General features: G+C 41.0%; 1 protein-coding gene across 2 annotated transcripts in view; it reads left to right on the top strand.

Moving 5' to 3' along the window:
• The first annotated feature begins 5,613 nt into the window (after positions 1-5,613).
• The window catches only part of FNDC1 (fibronectin type III domain containing 1), an 89,958-nt gene continuing 70,490 nt past the window's right edge, over positions 5,614-25,081 (top strand). For both annotated transcript variants that reach the window (XM_087718229.1, XM_087718228.1), the window contains exon 1: positions 5,614-5,894. In XM_087718229.1, coding sequence (XP_087574355.1) covers positions 5,807-5,894 — 88 coding nt within the window. In that variant the 5' untranslated portion in view covers positions 5,614-5,806. The remainder of the gene's footprint in view (positions 5,895-25,081) is intronic.

The following is a 25,081-nucleotide window of genomic DNA, read 5'->3' as shown; positions in this document are numbered from 1 at the left end:
CCTAAGAGCATACTTGAATTTCTGTTGGGGAGAAAAAGTGGAACACAAACTCTAAAAAGCTTAAATGAGCAGCCATGTTAGCAGAACTGTGCTACTGTGCTACTTATTTTGTAAAGATAAGTAGAGTCATGTACAGAACAAATAAAGGGAGAGCTAGTGGAGCCAAAAATATATAGTGCCAAAATGAGAATCCTCCTTGGAGGTGATGCCAGTTTTAGGTGAAACATTTAAATTATGTATATGATTTCATGTTATAACCTCCATCGCCCCCCTCTTTTGGCAAAAGTTAATGTAACAGAACAAAACAGATGACACATGCCATGGATACAAGTTTGGGCTTATTGAAACATTGCACCCCATTTAATTTACTGTTTCCATTCTGTGAGGAATTCCATTTTTCATTTTCATTTCCCACTTAAATGTTTTCTGAAGGTGCAAAGCTTGTAGAGATAAGCAGATGTAAAGGAATCCTGCAGCTCTTTTGTTTTCCACTGCTACATTCTGCCATTTGTTCCCTGGATACATTCGCAATTTCCTTTGAGAAGTATGGAAAATTCTTTTTTTTTTTAAATTTACCTTTCTGTTCTGTCCAGCACTTGTGGGGACAGCAGCACAAGAGGCTGACTGGGATGGAGAAAAAGAAATATCGCGGCTCGTCAGCCTGAATAACTTAAGAAGCAGCTCTTCTGTTGACTTCCCCTAGAATTTGATCTGTAGGGTTGCAAGAATAGCACATGCCTTAAGCAGAAGGTCACAGGAATGTGATATCCCATAGTTAATTCTTAGCACTGTAATAATGAAGTTTTGTTTCCCAGAAAAAGACAGATTCCATAAACCTACCCAATCAAAAAATAAAGCATGCATTCCTCCTTCCCCTCCTCCTCTTCCATTGTGTTGAAGGAAGCCACAGAATCACTTGAAACTGAGATGGGCAGCATATAAATTTAATAAACAAAGATAGAAGAAAAGAAAGAAATTTCAAAACACAAAAACCTTACTGCAAACTCTTGAGTGGTTTCTTTCCTCTGGCCAAGCTATACATCAGAAAACAGAGTTGGATCGGAAGAACTGTTTTATTTTTTAAAACCAACGTTGGCCTGCCACTCCTTTTTAAACTGCATTTCTCATTGACTCCCAAAGAGTTTAGTGATGCAGTAGGAGCAAATGAACAGTTGGTGCTACTGCTTCAGAGGTGGTATCCAGCAGCTCTGGAGAACTGGTAGTGGAAATTTTGAGTAGTTCAGAGAACTGGTAAATATCACCTCTAACTGGCCTCACCCCAATCTATTCTTTGCCTCCCGAGTCCCAGCTGATCGGGGGACAATGGAGATTTTACCATATTCTTTCCCTGCCATGCCCACCAAGCCATGTCACACCCACCAAGCCATGCCCACAGAACCAGTAGTAAAATTTTTTGAATCCCACCGCTATACTACTTCTCTCTTTGGCTGAAGAGCCTTCCTAGAGAAACTCTTTTTTCCTCAACCAAATCTTGCAGCCTTCTTCAGTCACCTGCCACACAGCCCAGATTAACAGAATAAAAGAGTTGGAAGGGACCTTGGAGGTCCTCTACTCCAGAGGTCCCCAATCTCTGGGCCGCAGCCTATTCGGAATTGGGCCACCCAAGTGGCTGGATGACTTTAGTAGTGCTTTCTGCCTAGGTCTGAGACAGGGTGACTGGCTCAAGATCACGAAGACAGCTCTATAGTCAAAGCAAGACTGGAACTCAGTCTCGTGACTTCTAATCCAGTGCCTTAACTATTAAACCAAATCAACTCTTATAGGTAGCAGTGAGAGATGCCAATCTGGAGTTATTTGAATGCTTCCATAGCTCCTGATATGCTAATCCCGTTTTCCTGAAAATAAGCCCTCCTCGGATAATAAGCCCAATTGTGCTTTTGAGCACATGCACTAAAATAAGCCCTCCCTGAAAATATTGCAACACAGCAGCAGCCATGAAGTGACCATGCTCACCGCCTCCTGCACCTCAAAAATAATAAGACCTCCCAAAAAATAAGGCCAAGCAAAAGAAAATAAGGCCCTGTCTTATTTTGGGGGAACACGGTCCTTGAATCTAGTAGTTACTCTACCTGTGACTTGGCAACATGTTTTATTACAAGCCTGGTAACTCCAAACTACTTCCCAGATTTTGCCCTTCCTACACTTAAATCTCTTTCATATAGAGACAAGTTCAAGGCTACCCTAAGGTTTTTGTAGCTCACTGAGACAAATAACAAGATGAAGTCAGAATAATCTACCCAAACCATAATGACACCAAGCTGATGACATTTGCACAGTAATGTCTTCACATTACGTACTTACATACTTTCACCCTAATGTCTGGCACAAACAGAAAGGTTCTGAAGTTTGCACTATGCACACTCTTCACTTGCCTCCCTGGCCTGCCACTCATTCAATGGATGGTGGCTTTTCCTAATTCTTCATAGAGAGACAAAGGAATCAGGAGGTTGATTCTTACATCAATACTGATAATAGGAAGGTGTTCTGACCCCCCTCCTCCGTCCAGGAACAAAAGTCGAAACCAACGTAATTGAAAAGGTTTCTTTTAATCAGTCAAGACTCTCGTTGGCTGCAAGCCACATAAACAAAGAGATAAGCACTCTGGCAGCAAGTCCTACAAAACTTGGCAGCAATGCAAACAAACTCTGGCAGCAATCCAGCCTGCCAAGTTTGTTTCTTGTTAGTTCTTAACGTTGACTTCTGCAGAAAGGCGTGGCACAAGCAGTCTCTTTTATAATCAGGAGAGGATCTTAATGAGCATCAGCTGAGCGTAATCACCTCTTGTAATTACGCCGTTGTTCTTGACGCCGAGTAGCCCTTCAACGGTGTTTGTCCCGGAACAACTCACAGGTGTTTTCTGGATCATTCATTCATCTCCTCCCCACTGATCCAAGACTCAGACGCCACCTGGTGGCCAACCAGTCTCTCCTCGCCCTGCTTGGAGTTGGAACCCTGTCCAGGGTCCTCCACCTCCTCCAGGGCCGACTCATAAGACCCCTTGCTGTCGGAATCTGGCGGCAGCTCTAACGGCTCCTGCTGGGCCACAACAGGAAGGTATCCAGTGCCACACTTATGGGGCAGTAAGATAGTCTTGGGAAGTGTTTTTCAAACTTGGCAACTTTAAGATGTGTGGACTTCAACTCCTAGAATGCCTTGTTATGATCATGCTGGCAAGAAAATTCTGGGAATTGAAGTCAACACCTCTTAAAGTTGCCAAATTGAAAACACTGGGTTAGAGGGTGAAAGCCAAGCTGTCTAGCAAATGGCCTCTTTGCTCTTCTGACTATCTTGAAAGCATCATTGTAATCAGGGGTGGGCTGCTGGGGGTTTGCAGGGATTCGGGAGAATGTCTAGCTAAGATTCTGTGCAGTTCAGAGAATCCCCCTCCCCAAATCCCACTCCTGGCTGGCCCAGTCCAGTCCACCTTCCCCTCCCAGGAGTCCCCACGCATCCCACTTTGGATGCAGATAAGTGCAGGGTGAGTGTGGAAGCTTGGGGAGGGTGAAAAACAAGCCTACTGGAAGTTCAGGAAGGCTGGAAATGGGCCCATTTCCAGGCTCCAGAGGGCCTCCAAAACCTGGGGAGGACTTTTTCACCCTCCCAGAGGCTCGAGGAACCTCTGGAACCCAATTAGGCACACCCATCATGGCCAGCCCACCAAGCAACCAGGCAGAGAACCCCTTGCTAAAATTTTTGAAGCCCACTCCTGATTGTAATGTCCTTTATGTCAGTATGAGGAGGCAATTTCCTCAGTTATGGTACAACAACACTTGCAAAATTTCTTCTCATCTATAGGTCAGCCCATTAATAGGTTTATATATTTCCTGCTATGTAATAATACTTGAGGACTACCATTACAACTTTTATTCTTCTTACAAGGGAATGATTTTAGCATGAATGAATAGTTGGTTCTACTCTCAGTGTGCAAGACACAACCCTTCTGTTAAGATGTTGTTCTGCTGCCTAGCACAGGGAAACATGAAGGGAAATTTGAGGGAATAAGTTTTTCAGTTTTCAAATTTCCAGTGTTTAGCTTGAAGAGCATTTTTACCTTATGAAGTCTTAAAACTGCATATAGGAGGAGGGGGAGGGGTTTTTGAATATATCAACATCAAGGCTGGAAGTAATGATTTGCTCCAGAATTTTTCTTCAATTACATCCACTATAATGTTGCTTCATAAGACACTTCATAAGCATTTGTAACTTCTCATTCTTGTACAGGACGGATGAGAAGAAATCAATAGGAAAGTGCCTGGATGAATAAAAGCCTTAAAATCTGCTTTCAGGTTTTAAAAGAAAAAATAAACTATAAAACTTGGGAACCACCTGAGTCTGTGAGTTTCTGAGGAAGGATGCTAAAAACAGTTAAGGGGAAGGTTATTTGGTCTTTTTAAAACAGAAGAGAAGTTAAGACATTCATTCACCCTTAATAATTCCCAACCCTTCTGCCAATTCAATTCTGGTCACACCCCTTTTTGTAGTGTGCCATCAACATTAGGACTAGCAGTGGTCATCCAGATTTTGGGAGCCCAAAAGAAAACTCTAATTAAACTTGATGAGGACCCTGAGCTAATCAAAAATTGTATATTTTCTGGTTTAGCAGTATGTTTATATTACATATGGAAAATCTAGCCTTGTATAGCCCTTCTTAAAAAGAAACTCAAACCTACCATGTTTTCCCGAAAACAAGACAGGGTCTTATTTTCTTTTGACCCCCAAAATAAGTACTTGACCTTATTTTGGAGGAGGTCTTATTATTTTTTAGGTGCAGGAGGCAGCAAGCATGGTCACCTCATGGCTGCTGCTGTGTTGCAATGTTTTCGGGGAGGGCTTATTTTCAGGGAAGGGCTTATTTTAGCACATGCGCTCAAAAGCCCGATTGGGCTTATTATCCAGGAAGGTCTTATTTTGGGGAAAACAGGGTAAAAACTTTCTGTTTACTATAACTTAAAGAGTGATAGTAAAAATTACTATAACCCTTCATGTTTGAATGTGCTAAACAACTAAAATCACAGAGGTATAGGACATTAAGACGAAAACAAAGCAAGTCAACAACTATGATTAAAACAAGGCAGAACTTAGTTTGGTCTAGAAATTTAGCAGGTTCTTCTTGTCTTACATACTACTTCACAAGGATGCTGTATGGATAAAAGTTTGGGGCCTGTATGTCGTCCTTTAAAAGAGAAGCAATAAAAATGCAATGAAATGAATTCCGAAAACAGAACAGGAAAAGGGACCATAATGTCCCTTGGTGTACTTTGTCTTTCACATTTTTTAAAACTTTGCCTTCAGACCTATTACTTTCCTCGCCTGCCGTCTCAATTGACAAGCAAGCAAACCTCCTCGCCTAGCAGAGCCATTGTTTTGGACGGCTGGTCCCTGGTTGATTTTGTGATGGAGATTCCCAGTGATCACCTCACAGATCGATCTCCGTCCGATTCTGTCCCCAACGCAACCCGATCGAAGCGTCTGTTTCGTTTACTTTACTTCGAATCGCGGAGACTGCAATGGTGCCACCGGCCAGCAGGAGGAGACAGGAGGCCGGCGAGGCAGCCCCGCGGAGAGAAGCGGGGACAGCGATGAATAGAAGGGGCGAGCAAAGACGGCAACGGAGGCGAGGCTGATCTCTGCTAGTGGGAACCAGAGGGGAAGCGCGGAGGAAGAGCGCGGTCTCTGCACCGGCCCGCCGTCGTCAACTCCCAGCCACCTTCTGCGGACACCGCTTCCTACCTTCCCTTTGGCAGCTTTCAAGGCGCCCCTTTGGTCCCTTGTGCCCACCGGCTCCATGGCTGCTTCGGCTTCGCGAACCTTCTTGCTCACCGTCGGGACGCTTCTGGTGCTCCTCGTCGCCTTGCTCCACTCTGCCTCCCCAGGTACAGTCCCCGGTTCGTTTCTCTCGACGGCGTGCCCGCGGGCGCACTTATGGAGAGGGAGGGAACTTGGGAGCCCCTTGGGGTAGTTTGCAGAAGGGGTTGGGACGTTTCTCCACACCCCCGGTTACATTCCTCAGCATGGCACCCCAGGATGCGTGGGACTACACCTCCAATGCTCCCCAGTTGGCTTTGTTGGCCAAGGAGGACGCGCGTGTATCTGGAGGGTCGGCACTTCAGACAGTCGCAACGCCAGCCACTTCCACCGTAGGAATACCTTGCGTGAGAAATGTCGCGCTTCCCAATTCTTATCCCCCTCTCTTGCCCCGTATAGCTCTTCTCTCCACCTGCTTTGGGGTCTGTCAGCCAATTCGGCTTTCTGGCGGGGCAAAATTCTGCTAGCCTGGACTTTTTCTTTCTTTTTCTTTTTGCATCCCATAGAATGAACAGGCAAAAGTGATTGGGCAGCATTGTCTTCTTTTTTCTTTTAAAAGTGGATTGATAGAGCATGGCTCTCCACAAAAGTTTTTCTTTTCTTTAAGAAAACTTAGCAATGCAATGGAGCAAATGTTTATTTGTGTATATGGGACCACAGCTTCTCTCTCTCTCTCTCTCTCTCTCTCTCTCTCTCTCTCTCTCTCTCTCACACACACACACACACACACACACACACCACACCACACCACACCACACCACACCACACCACACCACACACATACACATTCTCACTTCTCCAAAGCTCAGATCTCCACCTCTGTAATCCTTCCACGTCTGTTTTGGCTGTGCAGTCCCACAGAGATGGGAAACCTGACCCAGTTGTTCTTAAGTGTAAAAGCAAACACAAAATACAAACTGTTCCAAAGAACTGAAGAAAGCTGCTGAGCTGTTTACAGTGCAAAGATTGCCATTCAGGGATAGCATTCCTCACCGAATGCTGCAGGGCAGATTTGCGGTAACTATTGCCTAGGCTAACTCCAGAAGAGTGATCGGAAATAAGATTCCGATCGGAGGGAAAAAATAATAATAATAATGAAACAGTGAGGAATGACTGAGGGAGAACTTGCCACGCATGCTGTTGGAGAGAATTTCCAGGGTCTGGATTGTTTTCCCCTGCTCAAAATGTTCCCCACATCCATTTTTTTAAAAATAAAGTCATGTATCATTGATCTATGCCATTGGAAAAAAATTGTCTAGAATCTGTAAAGATACTTCAAAGTTGTATTGGAAGTGTAACCAGCAAAAAAGGTCTTTTATCATGCTTGGTGGATGTGCTAAAGAGCTAGAAAGTTTTGGGTTCAATTACTGACATTAATTCAGAAGATTTTTTAAAGAGGTATATACAACTGAAACTAGAGGCTTTTCTTTTGGGATTGATTGATCAACCAATTAGGGAAAAGTCACGGAACTTCATTTTTATATTTGACTCCTGCAACAAGACTATTGTAAGCATAAAGGAGATAAGATTCAATCCTACACACGATGGAGGAATGGATAGTGAAGATGTTGGAACTTGCTGAGATGGCCAGATTGACAACTCTGATCAGAGAAAAGACATTACCTAAGTTTAATGCTTACTGGAAACCCCTACAGTGTGTGTGAAACAGGGAGGAGGGAATGAAATTGTGTCATATGGTTTTAATGACTAGAAAAAAAATAGATAGTAGAAAAAGTCATATGAGTAAGAAGTTAATTTATAACTGTTGTAAAGAAAATCAAAATCCTATTTTTCCTTCCTTCCTTCCTTCCTTCCTTCCTTCCTTCCTTCCTTCCTTCCTTCCTTCCTTCCTTCCTTCCTTCTCCTTTTAACTTTGTCTTTTTCTTTCATTTTCTCTCTTTTTTCTGTATTTTAAATATTAGTTCTTGCTAGTTTTTTTTAAAAAATAAAGTTTTATGCATAAGAAAAGAATGTTCCCCACCTCCCATTCTTTTTTTGCTTTTATTTTTGGTCCTTTTGATCTGTGTAGTTAAAAAAGGCATGTACTTTTCTCTTGCAGGGAGGGAAGAAAGGTAAGTAATATGCCCATACAAGTTGAGCTGGGAGTAAAGTAGAAGAATTACTACTGCATATTTGCCCACAGGGCCAGTTCGTTGCCACAATATGATAGGATTGTTAAGGTAGGGGCTAAATCCTAAGCAAGGCAGAGTGCTTGGAAGCAAATCCCTTTAGAATCAAGAAAACATAAACTTGAGAAAATACAGTAAGTTCATGATGTCAGGCTGGAAAGCTGAAACAAAAACAAATGGGCCTTACTTAGAGGTTTCCCCTCTCCCAGGTTTTGAATATCAGCTATTTCATGGCAGTTAAAAAAATGCACCGTGAAGTATCTTTCATCAGGTATAAATTGTGTCAATACAACTGTGGTTGTTTCCAGCAAAATGCCTTAGATCATAAAGGTAGGTGTGGCAACTCCTGAAGAGTTCCCACTGCATTTTTTCCAGATTTTCTGTTTCTTTTGGGGGGGAAAAAACATTGCAGGACGTTGGCTTTCAGGGAGTGGCTGCTGGAATACCCTAACGTAACATGGAATGTCCTGTCCAGAGACTCTCCAGTTAAAGCACCTGCAACTCACTCAGAGGGCATTTATTGATTCTCCAAGCATATATATATTTCTTCACATTATTCTTCGATCTGTATATGTTTGGCCTTTGTCCAAAGTCTCGTGCTGAACCTCAGCTTTGCTCCGTTAACCTAGTTGCAACAATTGGATGCACAGATCAGAGAATAATGTGGACAAAACCCATTGGATGAGCAGGGAATTTTTTCTGTTTTGGTCTTTGCTGTTATATGGAAACAGTCACAAGATATTGAAGGATAAAATAATTGCTGGCTCTATTCTGTTCAGTTCCAAATCAATTCCAAATGAACTTTTTATAGGTCAGCGGTGTCAAAGTAAAGGCCCACGGGCTGGCTCCAGCCTGTGAGGTGGTTAGATCTGGCCCATGGGGCTGCCCTGGAAACAGCGAAGGACTGGCCCACGGTGCCTCTGCCAGTGAAAATGGAGCTGGGGAGGACCATGTGCGGCCCTCCTGACCTCTGTTTTCACCGGCAGAGGATTGCAGGAGGCTGTCACAGCCAAAAAACCCGGCCACTACAGGGGACCCCGACACGAGTGATGTCGAGCTGGCCACGCCTACCCAGTCACAAAGTGACTCCTGAACATTGCAACTGTCATAAATAGGAGTCAGCTGTCAAGCAAATGAATATAAATCACCTTACCATTGGGATGCTGCAATGGTCATAAGTGTGAAAAACGATCCTAAGTCACTATTTTCAATGTTGTTGTAACTTTGAACAGTAACTACCATATTTTGGGAGTATAAGGCGCACCTTTTTCCCTCAAAAAAGGGTGAAAATCTGGGTGCGTCTTATACATTGAATACAGCATCTTTGGCCTCCCCAAACCCCTCCCCCTTCACCAAAATGGCCGTGCATAGCCTTTAGGAGGTTTCCAGAGTGCTCCTGGGGGCTGTGGATGGCAGGAATGAGTGAAAAATGGGGCTTGTTTTAGGGGGCCCAGCCTCCAGGAGCACTCTATAAGCCTCCTAAAGGCTATTCATGCACTTTTTTTGACAAAAAAACAGGCCTGTTTTCACGAAAAACAGACCATTTTTGGGAGGTCTGCAGAGCACAAAAACTTTTTTTTAATTTGCCTCTTGAAAATCTTGGTGTGTCTTATACTCCAGTGCATCTTATACTCCGGAAAATACAGTAAATGAATTGTTGTAAGTCAGGAATACCTGTACCTCCTTGGAAAGAATTCTAGAATTTCAGAAATCTGGAATTTAGTTAAAGGACATCCGCTCGAATGATGATTTCTTATGTTTACTGTGACATTTTTCACCTGAGCAGCCTGTCTTGGCCTCACCTTTCCTCGCCAGCTGCCTTCCAGAGGTGCAATTCTTAATCTCATATTTAGAACAATGCTTGGACGTGCTAAGCAGGAATGATGAGAATGATAGCCCAGCACATCTGTAAGGCCAGTCTACAGTCTGCAGGATAACAGTGCAATCTTATACAGGTAGTTTTCAACTTGCAACAGTTCATTTAGTGACTGTTCAAAGTTACAACAGCACTGAAAAAGTGACTTGTGACCGTTTTTCACACTTATGACCGTTGCAGCATCCCTACGGTCATGTGGTCAAAATTCAGATGTTTGGCAACTGGTTCGTATTTAGGATGGCCGCAGTGCCCTGGGGTCCCGTGTTCAGCTTTTGCTGTCTCCCGACCAGCAAAGTCAATGGGGCATCTGGATTCACTTAACAACCGTGTTACTACCTTAACCAATGCAATGATTCGGTTAACAAGGGTGGCAAGAAAAGTCATCAAATGAGGCAAAATTCACTTAACGAATGTTTTGTTCAGCTACATAAATGTTGGGCTCAATTGCGGTTGTAAACTGAGGACTACCTCTACTTGTCCACTCAGAATTAAATTCCGTTAAGGCAAACCCACACAGTCCCTACTGTGCCTACTAGCTGTTTTCAAAGGACTATGCCCACATCCCATCCTCTCTACCTCATCAACCACCTGCAAATTAGATGGTAGAAGCACAGCTTTAGATACTCCACTCTGGAAATATCTAAAGCTATGGCAAATCTAGACAGCATATTAAAAAGCAGAGATATCACCCTGCCAACAAAAGTGTGTATAGTCAAGGCTATGGTTTTCCCAGTTGCAATGTATGGCTGTGAAATTTGGACCATAAGGAAGGCAGAGCACCAAAGAATTGAGGCCCTTGAAGTATGGTGCTGGAGGAGACTCCTGTGAGTCCCTTGGACTGCAAGGCAATCAAACCGGTCAGTCCTAGAGGAGGTCAACCATGACTCCTCTTTAGAAGGCCAAATCCTGAAGATGAAACCTAAATACTTTGGCCACCTAATGAGAAGGAAGGACTCATTGGAGAAGAGCCTAATGCTGGGAAAGATTGATGGCAAAAGAAGAAAGGGATGGCAGAGAATGAGGTGGCTGGATGGAGTCACTGAAGCAGTAGGCATGAGCTTAAATGGACTCCAGAGGATGGTAGAGGATAGGAAGGCATGGAGGAATGTTGTCCATAAGGTCATGATGGGTCGGACATGACTTTGCAAGTAACAATAACTCTGGAAGTAACTCCCCCCCTTCTCCCACCTCCAGATGTCGCACATAGGCAACGGAGGGCATACCGATATGCATGGGAGAGGTGACCAAAAATATGCTCTTGCTGAGCTCTGCGTCAGTAAATTTGTAACTTCAGTTGGTTCTGCCAGTTTCCTGCAGAGCTGCACCCTTTCATTTTTCACAGATCTTACAGATCATCATTCCCAGTTAGCCTGGCTAAGCATCATTCCCAATATGAGATTAAGAAATGCATCTCTGGAAGGCAGCTGGTGAGGAAAGCTACAGTAGACCAGCATTGCTCAACCTCGGCAATTTTAAGATGGTGAGGAAAGTTGCAACCGACCAGTGGAGATTTCAGCTCCCCAAATTCCCCAAGAAATGTGGGGATTCTGAGAGCTGAAGTCCATAGATCTTAAAGTTACCCAGGTTGATCCAAGGTGTTTTTTCAAGAGGCAACTGGACTTTCTTGGTTTCTCTTTGAAGATGTTTCACTTCTCATCCAAAAAGCTTCTTCAGCTCTGACTGGATAGTGGAGAATAGAAGGATTTATATTCCTTGCAGGCAACTGGTAATCTGAACACCCTTTGAATGGTGTGGGAGTAGGAATGGATATCCAGAGGAAAAATTGCACACTACAGGAAACCAGGAGCACCACTCAGGTAACCCTGAGGACACAGGTAAACCTCCAAGCACTTCAACGACCCTCTAAAAGGATGTAAATGACCAACTGTCTGCAAGATGTATAAATCCTTCCATTCCCCACTATCCTGTCAGAGCTGAAGAAGCTTCTTGGATGAGAAGTGAGGCATCTTCAAAGATTAAAAAAAGTTGCCTCCTGAAAAAGCACCTTTGGGACAACCATGACCTGGATGACTGAGAATCTCTACAGACTTTTACCTAGGTTGAGAAACATCCCTTATTGAATATCTGTCCTTGATGTGCTTGAAGGAAATGTTAATGAATGAAATACAGGTCGTCCTCAACTTACGACTCAGGTTGCTCAGAGACTGTTCAAAGTTATGACAGCCACCCCCTGCCCCCAAATAAAGGTATTTATAAGCCCAGATTCAAAGTTCTGGTCACATGACCACATTTTATGTGCTTGGCGACTGGTCTGCATGTATGGCCACTGATGGCATCCTGTGGTCGTGTGACCATGATTTATAATGTGTTTGCCAAAAATCAGTGTTTACAATGGGCTCACTTAACAACCACTGCAAAAGGGTCACAAAATTGGCCTTGGCCATGTAATGACCCATTTAGTGATGGTCACAACTTGTGACCACAATTGCAGTCTCAATTGTGGTCAAAATTCAAGAACTCCCTGTAGTTTTGAGAAAGGGATTAAATCCTTGGCCATTTTTTCTTTTAAAAAATGTCTATTTTCTTTCTTCCCCCCAAATGTGAAAGTTTTGCCAACTATTGTAATGAAACATTCCTTTGGTGAATAATTGCCCTATTAAAATTTATGAATGAAATAATTTTCAAGGGAAAAGATACAGCATACTTTATTTTTGGATGGTGCAAAAGTTCCAAATGCTGGCATGCATTGACATGTAGGGAAAAGAGAATTTTCTAATAACATTCCTTCCATAGCAGTTTCCATAACTATTGCAATTATTATTATTGTTGCAATTACTGTTTCTAAAAAAAGGAAAAATTAAACATCTTGACTATTGGAATGTCCTTTTATTAGTGGCAGCCCCAATCCAGTGTTTCTCAAACTTGGGCCACTTTAAGAGGCGTGGACTTTATGCTGGCTGGGAAATATTCTGAGTTGAAAAATATACTCTTCTTAAATGTCTATGGAGATTCCCAGACATCCAGGTCATGATTGTCCCAAAGGTGCTTTTTCAAGAGGCAACTGGACTTTCTGGTTTTGCTTTGAAAATGTTTTGCTTCACATCCAGAGCTGAAGAAGCTCCTTGGATGGAAAGTGAAACATCTTCAAAGAGACACCAGGAAGTCCAGTTGCCTCTTGAAAAAGCACCTTTGGGATACTCATCTTAAAGTTCCAAGTGTGAAAAACACTTCCCTGCAGTGGTGGGATTCAATTTTTTTTTTACTACTGGTTCTGTGGGCCTGGCTTGGTGGGTGCGGCATGGCATGGCATGACTTGGTGGGGATGGCAGGGGAAGGATACTGTAAAATCTCCATTCCCTCCCGATCAGCTGGGATTCGGAAGGCAGAGAATAGATAGGGGTGGGACCAGTCGGAAGTGGTATTTACCAGTTTTCCGAACTACTGTAAATTTCCGCTACCAGTACTGGTCAGAACCTGCTGAATACCACCTCTGCTACCCTGGCCTATCTTGTTTGATCTTGGAAAGCTAAGAAGGATCAGGAAATCCAAGAACTGTAAGCCATACTGAGAAAATCAGGGAAAAGCAACATAAAATAAGATTATGACTCCGAATCATGTCCATTCTAGTAGAGGCCCAATTCCAGTGGCACAGACTGTTCAGCACTTCATGACCCAGTGACCACAAGGGAGCAGTAGGGGATAGGTAGAGAGCTATGGATTCGCTCTGTATCACCGCTGTATCTTTCACTCTGCTTGTTTTAAGAGATGGCTAAACTCAGAAAAAGAGGAAGAAAGGAGAAGAAACTCCTGCAAGAGAGTGACTTTGATATTGGCTTTTGGCAACTGGCTAGACTAGTGCTTGCAATTTTCTTGGCAAGATTTTGGAAATAGTTTGCTCTTGCATCCTTTCTAAGGCTAAGAGAGAATGACTACGTCCAGGTCATCCAGCTGGTTTTGTGCTTAAGGTGGGACTAGAACTCACAGTCTTCTGATTTCTAGCCTGGTGTCTTAATGCTGCTTAACTTGGCTTTCCAGACAATATTACATAATTAGGTAAAGGTTCCCCGCACACATATGTTGGATGTGGTGGCTCAGTGGCTAAGACGCTGAGCTTGTCTATCAGAAGGTCGGCAGTTCAGCGGTTTGAATCCCTAGCACCATTTAACAGAGTGAGCTCCTGTTACTTGTCCCAACCTAGCAGCTTGAAAGCATGTAAAAATGCAAGTAGAAAAATAGGGGTCATCTTTGGATCAGTGTTCCATGCTTCTTTGGCGTTTAGTCAGGAAGCGCTGGCTCTTCGGCTTTGAAATGGAGATGAGCACTGCCCCCTAGAATCAGGAACGGCTAGTACATATGTGCGAGGGGAACCTTTACCTTTATTACATAATTGCATGCTTTAATCCTTGTGCTCTTTGCAAGACTTTAAGAAGGCAAATCCTAGCAAAATCTGTTAAATTTAACAAACTGTCCTATGAAAAATTACATAGTAAAGATCAGAAAAGGTCATCTTTTGGAGTGACTTCATTCAGGAACCTTCCAAATCTGTCCAAAATGGAGCAGCATTTCTGCCAATCAGCTCAAATCCTACTTCTGAACCTTCACTAGAATTTGGAAGGATGCATGGTTGGGCAATCTTTGAATAAGAACCATTCAAGAGCTTGAAGAGGGGAACAAGAAAAGAGATTTTTGATTGAAACAATGAACTACTAATCTTAGTGAATGGGTTTACTAAGACTTTGTGAAAAGAAAAGGAAAACAACAGAAATTTTGGATAGGTTTGCCAAACAATGTTGTTACTGAAGCCAGGAGCAGAATATTGAAAGGGTCTTAAAGTTACATTGGATTTTTATTATGGAAAATGGAAATTTTCTGCTTCTGCTACTATTTACTTTATTTCTATACTCCATTCATGTCCTATATTGCAATTTCCATGACCTTGGAGTTTATTGACTATAATATAGAGCAAACAAAGACTCCTATAACCAGCTTTAGATTCATCTTTTTCCAAATAGTGTTCTGAAACTGAAGTGCTTCTCGTCTATAATGTACATTCTTTATTTATTTTCATGCTTTAAAAAAAAAGATAGGAGAGAAAGTAGTAACACCACTGTCCTTTTTCCAACCACATCATGGTTTTTTTCATTAGCTGTACAGCACGTAAAAGCCTTGACATCAAAGCTGGGCACATGGAGAAGCTATTTGAAATTTGGAAATAATTTAGGTTTTTTAAATAGATAAATATTTTCAAAATTCATTTTGATGGGTATTTAAAATCCTAACCGACATCTTTGTTTCAAACATGACTTTGCTGATGGCAATGAACTTTAGACTGATCCCAGATTAGGTGGTGGCGTAAAGCCAGCCTGGTCTAATCAAAAGCTAAGCAGAATCAGACTAGGGCAGGGGTCAGCAAATTGCGGCTCTGGAGCCGCATGTGGCTCTTTCCTCCCTCTGCTGCGGCTCTGTCACCGGTCAGCGCCACAATTTTGAGAGGAGCTTCCGGTGGTGGGGGGGAGAGAAGCACAGTGTGCCAGGAGAAGACTCTATGGCAAGGGAAGGGTTTTCCAGTTGTCTCCACAATTGATAGGGCTTTCAGTTATGACAGGTAGAGGAAAAAGTACGCTGCGCTAGGAGGAGACTCTATGGTGGGGGAACTGAACTTTCAGTCAGCTCCAGAATTGAACAGGGGGCTTCCTGTTAGGATCTTTGTGGCTCCCGGTGCTGACCCCTGGACTAGGATAATGTTTGGTTGGAAATATTGGGAATATAAGTTTGATTGAGGCAATGATATAAAGTCAAGCATGATTCAAAGGAAGGGTAACTTGCAAGGTGATGGGCTCTCCTTCAGTGAACATAGTTAATGTAGGTGGTCTGGTTTCCGCTGGGCAAGAAAATCTCCAAGAGATTGAACTAGAAAATTAAATTACATTGTGCAGTTCTATGATTCTGTCCTTAACAATGGGTAACCTGAGGCTTCTGTCTGAGGCAGGTCTTGTACCTCTTTAAAAGTCCCAATTATGCAAATGTCTCACTAAGTCTCCCTAGAGTTTTCACTTCACAAATGACCAGGCTCAAATTATCCAGGTTGACCACATTATGTGAAGAGCTACTTCTCTGGAGAAGGTTCAATTTTTTTTTGTAAAAGATGGAAGGAGAGAGAAGAGGATGTCCAACCACAAGGCGGATAGACCCAATGACAGTGGTGATGAGTGTATTGTTGAAGACTTGAAAGACTAAGGTTAGAGGAAGATTCTCAGGAAGGAAATGTATCCATGTGGCTGTGAGGAGTTGAAAACAATGGCACATAATCAATCAATCAAAATCACTGTGTATTTATTTCTCCTCTCCTTCAAAAAAAAATAATCCAGTTTTTCTTTCTTGTTATGAAAAACTGTGGAATATAACCTTAAGTTCAGTGGACAATATCTGTCATTTTCTTAAAACATTTTATCTAAGAAATTTATGTTTGTCTTGAAAATGTATAACACAAAATATTAGTTATCTTTCGAAGACACCAAAGAAGTCTTGCTTTGTGAAAAATAGTTTTCAGAAGCCTCAATTTTATAAATAAATAAATAATTAAATGTAAATAAATACATAAAATATTGAATGAAGTATTTAATAGGGTGCATCTTTAAAATTCTTAAATACGGTCACATATAAATGCATTATTGGGTAAAACATGCACCCAAATGCATTAACATTCTTTGTGAAAATAACTTCAGTTTTTTTTTAAACTAAAACTTGGCTTTAAGGAAACAACCTTCAAAATTATCTCTGTAAAACGGATGGTGTTGTGGCTGCTGTAAATAGCAATACAGAAAGGAACAAAATTCACCTCAACTTACATTTTACAAAGATAAAAATGTTTTTTTATAATTTTCCTGTTTTGCTATTATATAGTTTGGAATTTGGCAAAGGAGGATGCTTTCTAATCCCTAGAAATATACTGCATCTATTGATTTATTGGTTGTGTTTATTGTTAAAGACACAATTAAGAAAAATGTTAGATTTCTTCATCAAGTGCATGTTAAAGCTTGATTATGTGTTCCTTGACATTTTCTCAGGTTACTGAGAGAATGTTGGCAAGAACCAGTGGAAATTTCAACTTGCACGGTAGAGATGGAGTGGAAAACCTTTTTATAAACATGAATCTTTCTTAGGTGGGCAAAAAAAAATGCCCTCTTGCAACACAAAGTGGAAGAATGTTTGGCAGTCAGGTCTTATCATCATAGCCCAACATGGTAATGAGGCTTCTGTAAAATCTGCAATGGAACATCCTTAATGGATGAAATGCTCTGATGTTAGTTTGCCCTTGTTTTGAGGTCTAAAGTTAGACTTTGTCCATTAATTGTTTTGGGTAAAGTCTTAGGGAACAATGTTGATTTTCTTCTAAAAGGACTTGAAGGAGAATGTCTAATAATTAATTACGCTCAACACACTGGAATGTGCATTACTTAACACACAATATTATGCCCAGAGGTGGTATTCAGCAGGTGGAGAACTGGTAGTGGAAATTTCAAGTAGAACCAGTAAATACCATCTCTGACTGGCCCCGCTCCCATCTTCTCCCTGCCTCCCGAGACTCAGCTGATTGGGAGGAAATGGAGATTTTACAGTATCCTTCCCCTGCCATGCCCACGAAGCCACACCCACCAAGCAATGTCACTCCCACCAAGCCACACCCACAGAACCGGTAGTAAAAAAATTGAATCCCATCTCTGATTATGCCTCTTCTTTCCCTCCACAACAGCAACCCTGTATTGTGAGTTGTACTAACTAGAAAACCTGTGGATATATATCCTTCATTCAGAATAAAAAGCTACCAGACACAGACATGTAGAATTTCTGTTTTTGCTAGATGAATAAAAGTGTGTTGGATGTGTTCTTTGTTCACCTTTATTTCTTTGTATCCAGCTTTTTTTCTTTTTCCCTGTTTCACTGAAAAATGAAAAAGAAATCTTTCATATTTTAGTACAGTGGTGATCCCATTCCAAAACGTTGCAAGGAATGAGTCATGATATAGGTTTGGATGGGGAGGATTAGAGTTAATCTCCCCTAAAAAAATCTCAGAACTTTAGCCAGGCAGTTGCCAGAACTGAAGACTGACATGAAGAAGGAAAAAAGATAGATAGCATAAATGTAATTAATTCATGGACTGAAAGATCTATTATACTACCAACTTTGGGCCTAGTAACTAATAACAGGGAAGAAATTAATTTCACCCATTTTTAAACCTAATTTGAATTACTGTGACAAAAGGAATATAATTATTCTTTGAATCATAAACTGATTCAAATATGTATGGCTTTCCTTACTGCTTTGTTGACTTTGGAGTTGACAACTGGCTCAAAAATACGATGCAAAACCATGTATAGTAAGAAACATTGAATGCAAAAAATACATGCCAACATGTATTGTTAGAGGTGAAATTTTGTGCTATTTAAAATTGCAGACAGGTGGAAATGGGATGTCACTGATTTATGAATTAATTCATACTTGATTGATACGAGTTGGTGATTACCTACTAAGAATGCCACAGGCCCTGTCACTTCCATTATTATTACAGTTGATCACACAATCAGCAAGATTTTTGGACTGGATTTTGCATTTTTGTCCATCTATTGAGTTTTTCTCAAGGATCTGGGATAGGCAGATGTTGCTTAATAATATTAAATGTATTGTCACAGGTTGTAAGCTCTTCCAAATAAAGCTGCCTGTTGTAATTGATGGATGGTGGTTTGTCAATGCCTATAATGTTCAAGTGATGCTCCAGAAGTTTTGGAATTGCATCTCAGGTGCCGGTTATTAGTACTAGCTTTGCTTATTTTGCCACAGTCATTCTATTTCTATTTGCAGCTGTTTATGTTTTATGACACCCCCCCCCCCAGTTCTTTCTATTCTCTTCTACTGTCTCCAGGTATTGCAATGTCTACTCTCCTGACTTTTTTTATTTTTCTTATCAATAATTGTTAAGTGTGGGGTGTTGTGTAGCAGAAGCTTGTCTGTTTGAATTCTAAAGTCCCAAAGCATTTAGCTTCTTCATTTTTTCTTACTTCATCTATTTTGTTGTCCCCCAGTTCTTTCTTGCAGGGCAATTGTATTTCTTGCAGATATTCTAATGGACCATTGTTGCAACTTTGTCATGCTGTTGTTTATAGTCAGTTTGTATGATCTTTGTGCCGCAGTTAATTACTGTAGATTCTTTACTGTTAGGTAAGCTCCCCGTTGGGAGAGCGAGTGCGTTCAGAGTAGCGTTGTGAGAGTGGTGTTGGTTAGGGTGACCAGACGTACTGATTTCAGTGTGACAAGACGCTCTATAACAATTTTTCCCGTGTCCCTCCGCCTTTTAAAAAACTCCCGATTTTCTGGCTTCATGTTGAAAGCCCAGTGGATTTGCTTAAGAAATCCTAACTGGGGCAAGACAAAAGACACCCTGTCTAATCCCTCTCTCTCTCTGTCTCAGTACTTTCATTGAAGATATTAAAACGTTAAAGCAACAAAACGGACCTCCCCCCCACGCGCCGGTCACGTTTACATCATTTTATAAGAAAAAAATGATCTAGTATCATAGAGCTGCAGGAAATGGCTAGAGAGGTCGCCAGTGTTACTTCCTGGATTTTCCGGAGGGGAGGGGCATGGAGGTTGGAGGACTCCAAAATGGTGGGAAAGTTTCTTTGAAAAATATTGACTTGGAGTTTCTGTCTGCTGGTAAGTGTGCTGGGTTTTTTTCTTTTATTTTTTAATGCATTTTAAAATAATGTAGGTTTTTAAAAATGTGCAGCTGCTGGTTTTTTTTATTCAAAACAATATGTGATGTGCCATGGAAAAATCATTTTAAAAAAAACTGAAAGAACAAAATGGTTTTTAAAGGGTATTTTCCTGATCAAAACTATAATTGTTTCTGCATGACACCCTTAATTACAAATAGCCAACTACACTTCATTCTAAATAGTTTTATTTCCTTTATTGTATGCGATTACTCAAGTCCAAAAACTGAGTTAATTGGATAAACTCAGCTCCACAATTTACTAAATATACAGTTACAGGAATTTCATGTATAGTATGCTGTCTCTTAGGGTTTATTGAACATAGGAGAATAATATGAGAGGGATTTGATGTAAAATAAACTCTTTTAATGAATTCAAAATCAACCCAGCAGACAAGACATGGGAGTGAACATACTACACACTTTAACATTTTTTTTTCTTTTAGCCATCAAATACTGCAGCAAGTGTGTCAGTAATAATAGCAAGTCAGGCATAGGATTTTCCAGCCAGGTTAATTTTACTTTTTTATGGTTTTGATGTTGTATTTAATTTTATCTGTATTAGAAACTTATGAAGGCTGTGCAACATTTTGAGGTGATATAGAGTATGTAAAGGCATGAATACGGTAGAACCTCTGGTCACAACCATAATTCGTTCCATAACATTGGTCGCAAACTGATTTGGTCATGAATCAAACCTAATTTTGGAAATTTGGCGCTTACAAAAAAAATGGTGCAGAAGGGGAAATCAGCAGTGGGGAGAATGTGAATATTTTGGTCAGAAGAGTTCGTGACCAGAGGTTCTACTGTATAACATCTTAAGACTTAAGATTTACTTAAGATATAACATCTTCACTTAAGATTCACTTAAGAACTGTGGCAAGAAAGGTGATATAGTGACCAAAGTTACAATGGCATTGAAAAAAGTGACTGATGACCGTTTTCACACTTAGCGACCATTTTCACACTTAGTGACCATTGCAGCATCCTCATGGTCACGTGATCAAAATTTTGATGTTTGGCAACAGATTCGTATTTATGATGGTTTCAGTGTCCTGGGGTCATATAATCACCTTTTGACAAAGTCAAATGGGGAAACCAGATTCACTTATGTTACTAACTTTTCAGCTGCATTTATTCACTTAAGAACTGTGGCAAGAAAGGTGATATAGTGACCAAAGTTACAATGGCATTGAAAAAAGTGACTGATGACCATTTTCACACTTAGCGACCATTTTCACACTTAGCGACCGTGGCAGCATCCTCATGGTCACGCGATCAAAATTTTGATGTTTGGCAACAGTTACAATTTATATTTGTAAATTGTAGTTATGTTGAAATAAAAAAAAGATTACAATATTATTTTTGCATTGTATGAAAATTTTTGTTGCTCCGTATAAAATTTTTAATCAACCCCCCCCGGTCAAAGGTGTCCCTCTTTACCAATCTGAAAATCTGGTCACCTTAGGGTTGGTGAACACACAAACCAGCATACAGAGACACTGCAGACTTTTACTTTCGTGGAAATAAAGGTATCAGAGTCCATCAAACAGTCCAAGTCATACACAGTTAAGACAGTCAGTCATCAATGTCTTTCAGTTAAGGGATAATCCAAATAACATAGTCCATAATCATACAAACAGTCTGGTACACAAAGTTTGCTAGTAGTTGCAAAACTTACAAAAGCTCACGCTGATCACAATACGGCACTTCTAACAGCCAGTTTCCAAAACCCTCAGATCAGATCAGTATCTAACAGTGATTCTGGCTCCATCTTACGGCTGATTGAGGAAATAGCAATCAATCACATTTACAGCATGGTTTAAAGAAACAGGTGCAGCATTATTACATGATTTATATATTGCTAACCCAACCGTTAGATTATATTCCTAACATTTATCATTATTATTTTCAGCTTCTTTGCAGAGGCAACATTTGCTGTGTGTTACTGTCTTCTCAATCCTGGCTTTCTATGCGTTTGTTCTTAAGGTTTAGTTTTGTGCAGCAAGAATTAGCCCCTCTGTCTCTTTCTTCAATTATCCTGCTCTTAGCTATTGCCAGGTCTTCTTCGTATCTGCTCTTCCTGCTAGTTTTTATACGTGTAACTGGCTATGTAATATTTCATTTTGCCATATGTTTTTTATTCATCATTTGGTCTTTCTTATAGATCAGCTTGGTTTCTTTGGTATTCAGTAAACCTTCATTTTCTGAATCATCTTCATGCTTTATATCACAAGAGGGCAAAACACAATTTTGTCCTGCGATAAAGGGTGGGAAAAATTAGAAAACCAGAAAGGACGTAGAGTGGTCCTTCTATGGTCTAAGCCCATGATGGCAAACCTATGGCACACGTGCCACAGGTGGCACGTGGATCCTTCTCTGCGGAGACACGAGCCGTCGCCCTAGCTCAGCTCCACTGTACATGTGTGTGCACTTCTTGCTGGCCAGCTGATTTTAGGGTCTCTGCTGCGCATGCAGGAGACATTTTTGGTCACAGGAGGTTGCAGGGAGGTCTGCTAGGCCCAAACAGGGTGCGGGGGGGCATGCGCGGGGGCAGGGCACACAGGTATGTGTGTGTCATGTGCACATTGTATTATGGGTGTAGTGCACACGCACTGTTGTGCACACGCACATGCTTTCGGCACACAACAACAAAAAGGTTAGTCATCACTGATCTAGGATCACCTTCACTGCTACACCTAATTGGCTCTGTATTTCTCTATCCAAATTCATCTTTTCCTCATATAGCCCTCAGCGCTAGAACTTCTGAGATGCATCTAGGCCTTGCCTCTGAGCTTGAAACACACCTAGGAGGAGAAGATACAATTCCATAAAGAAGATCCACAAGCATCGGAGAGCATGCTCCTTCTTGGCTATAGGGCTAAAATCATAAAAAGATCATATTCTCAGGGAATGCCTGACAATATATATTTCTTTGTCTGATATGTCATTGGTGATTTGCAGCAGGAATCATGTGAATGGTGATGTTAGACTTCTAGCAGCTGTTATGAGCTGTTCTCCATATGTGATACCTTTATGAAGGTTTTCATAAGCATTCCCCATCCCTAGTGTTTGGTTTTAGCTACCAGTTTCCAAAATGAAAGTTTCCAAGATTCTTCAAGGGGAGATTTGAGAGTTATAAAACACTGCTTTTTTAATATACAAGATTAGCCTGTTTCTTAAAACAGATTACCTCATCTATTCTTGTGGAATTATTCTGCGTAGGCCTGTTCTACTGTATTCACTGCATTTAGTATTCACTGTATTTAAGAGGTTGCATCAGAGGTGGGTTGCTCCCTTTTCGGCCAAACTGGTAGTGGAATTTAGGCTTGGGTTGCAGAACCAGCAGCAACCCAGGGCTGGCCACATCCCCAAACCGGTTCCCTGGTTGCCACTGCCATTGCTGGCATGTTGTTTAGTAGTGCGTGCACACGCGCAGTTCACAGTAAATTGTTCTGTGCATATGTGAAGAACAATTTACATTGAATTGTGCATGTGCACGCAGCGGGCACAAAGCAAACTGGTAGTAAAAGCAGGAGCAATCCACCTTTGAGTTGCATTAATACTGATATTCTACATCATTTCTGATCTTCCGATCTTTCGCCACAGGTCTTCATTCTGTTTTGTTTACTTGTCACATCAAATATTTCTGCTTTTGAAAATGTGGTGGTCTCTGTGAGTCAAAAACGATTGGACGGTGGTTAGGTTGGCTTTCTAATTTGCTAGCTCTACAGTTTTTCTGAGTACTGGGTGATCTAAGAATCCATTGGATGAAATCCTCGAGCTGGCAGACCTTTGAATATAATGACTAAATAGCTGTGGTATGGCTGTTGAGTGATTTATATTTTTAAGGAAGAAGGTATAATTGCTCTTTAAAAAAAACCTTTGGGAGAAACAGATGTACAAGTGTGGTTTATAAATAAAAGCTGGAATAAATTCCTTTTCTGTATAAATTGACATATTTTTTGACCCAGAATACCCTCAATGTAAACTGTGTTTGCTTTAGGCATGTACTGTATCTGCAGAGTAGTGGATGGATGGTGCTAGAGTAAGGTGACCAGACGTCCCAATTTCAGTGGGACAGTCACGCTTTATAACAATTTGTCCCGTGTCCCGGGGCATTTTAAAAAAGTCACGATTTTCTGGCTTCATGTTGAAAGCCCAGTGGATTTGCTTAAGAAATCCTAACCGGGGCAAGACAAAAGACACCCTGTCTAACTAACCTCTCTCTCTGTCTAAGTACTTTCATTGAAGATATTAAAACTTTAAAGCAAGAAAATGGACCCCCCCCCGTGCTCCTGTTATCTCATTTTATAAGAAAAAATGACCAAGTACCATAGAACTCCAGGAAATACTTGGCTAGAGAAGCCGTGAGTATTACTTCCTGGATTTTCTGGAGGGGAGGGGCACGGAGGTTGGAGGTCGGCTCGTGTGGAAAAAAATGGTGGCAAAGTTTCTTTGAAAAATATTTCCCTGACTAATTTCATCATTTAATTTGCTCAGTTCTTTGTATTAACATCTACATCATTCTGGATTGACTTGCCTGCTGGTAAGTGAGTTGGGTTTTTTTCTTTTATTTTTTTAATGTATTTTAAAATAATATTTTATTTATTGTGCATAGGATTTTTTAAAATAGTTTTATTCTGTGTGGATTTTTTTTTAAATTGTCTTAAACTATTTAAAAAAAGATTCTATCCAAAACCATTTTTAAAAATTCTATGCACAATACTTTGAAATGTTTTACTTCAATTTATTCTGTGTGGATTCTTTTTTTAAATTGCCTTAGACTATTTAAAAAAAGATTCTATCCAAAGTACAAAATACCAGCTGCAGTTATTCACTTAAGAACTGTGGCAAGAAAGGTGGTATAGTGACCAAAGTTACAATGGCATTGAAAAAAGTGACTGATGACCATTTTTCACACTTAACGACCATTTTCACACAGCGACCATTGCAGTATCCTCATGGTCACGCAATCAAAATTTTGATGTTTGGCAACAGATTCATATTTATGATGGTTTCAATGTCCTGGGGTCATTTTAATTGCCTTTTGACAAAGGCAATTTGGGAAACCAGATTCACTTATGTTACTAACTTATCAGCTGCAGTTATTCACTTAAGAACTGTGGCAAGAAAGGTGGTATAGTGACCAAAGTTACAATGGCATTGGAAAAAGTGACTGATGACAATTTTTCACACTTAGCGACCATTTTCACACTTAGCGACCGTTGCAGCATCCTCATGGTCACGTGATCAAAATGTTGATGTTTGGCAAGAGTTACAATTTATATTTGTAAATTGTAGTTATGTTGAAATAAAAAAATTACAATGCTATTTTTGCGTTATATGAAAATTTTTGTTGCTCCGTATAAAATTTTTAATCAAGCCCCCCCCCCCCCCCCCGCCCCGGTCAAAGGTGTCCCTCTTTATCAATCTGAAAATCTGGTCACCTTAAGCTGCTAGAGATCTATAATGTGAATAGCCTTAGGTTCCTATGTGATCCAGTGGAGATGTCTGCCA

The sequence above is a fragment of the Thamnophis sirtalis genome, unplaced genomic scaffold, assembly GCF_051295495.1.
Source record: "Thamnophis sirtalis isolate CommonGarterSnake01/CBP01778 unplaced genomic scaffold, rThaSir2_p1.2 scaffold_6, whole genome shotgun sequence".
NCBI classification, from domain to species: Eukaryota; Metazoa; Chordata; class Lepidosauria; order Squamata; family Natricidae; genus Thamnophis; species Thamnophis sirtalis.
This window is presented reverse-complemented; position numbering and strand designations above follow the sequence as displayed.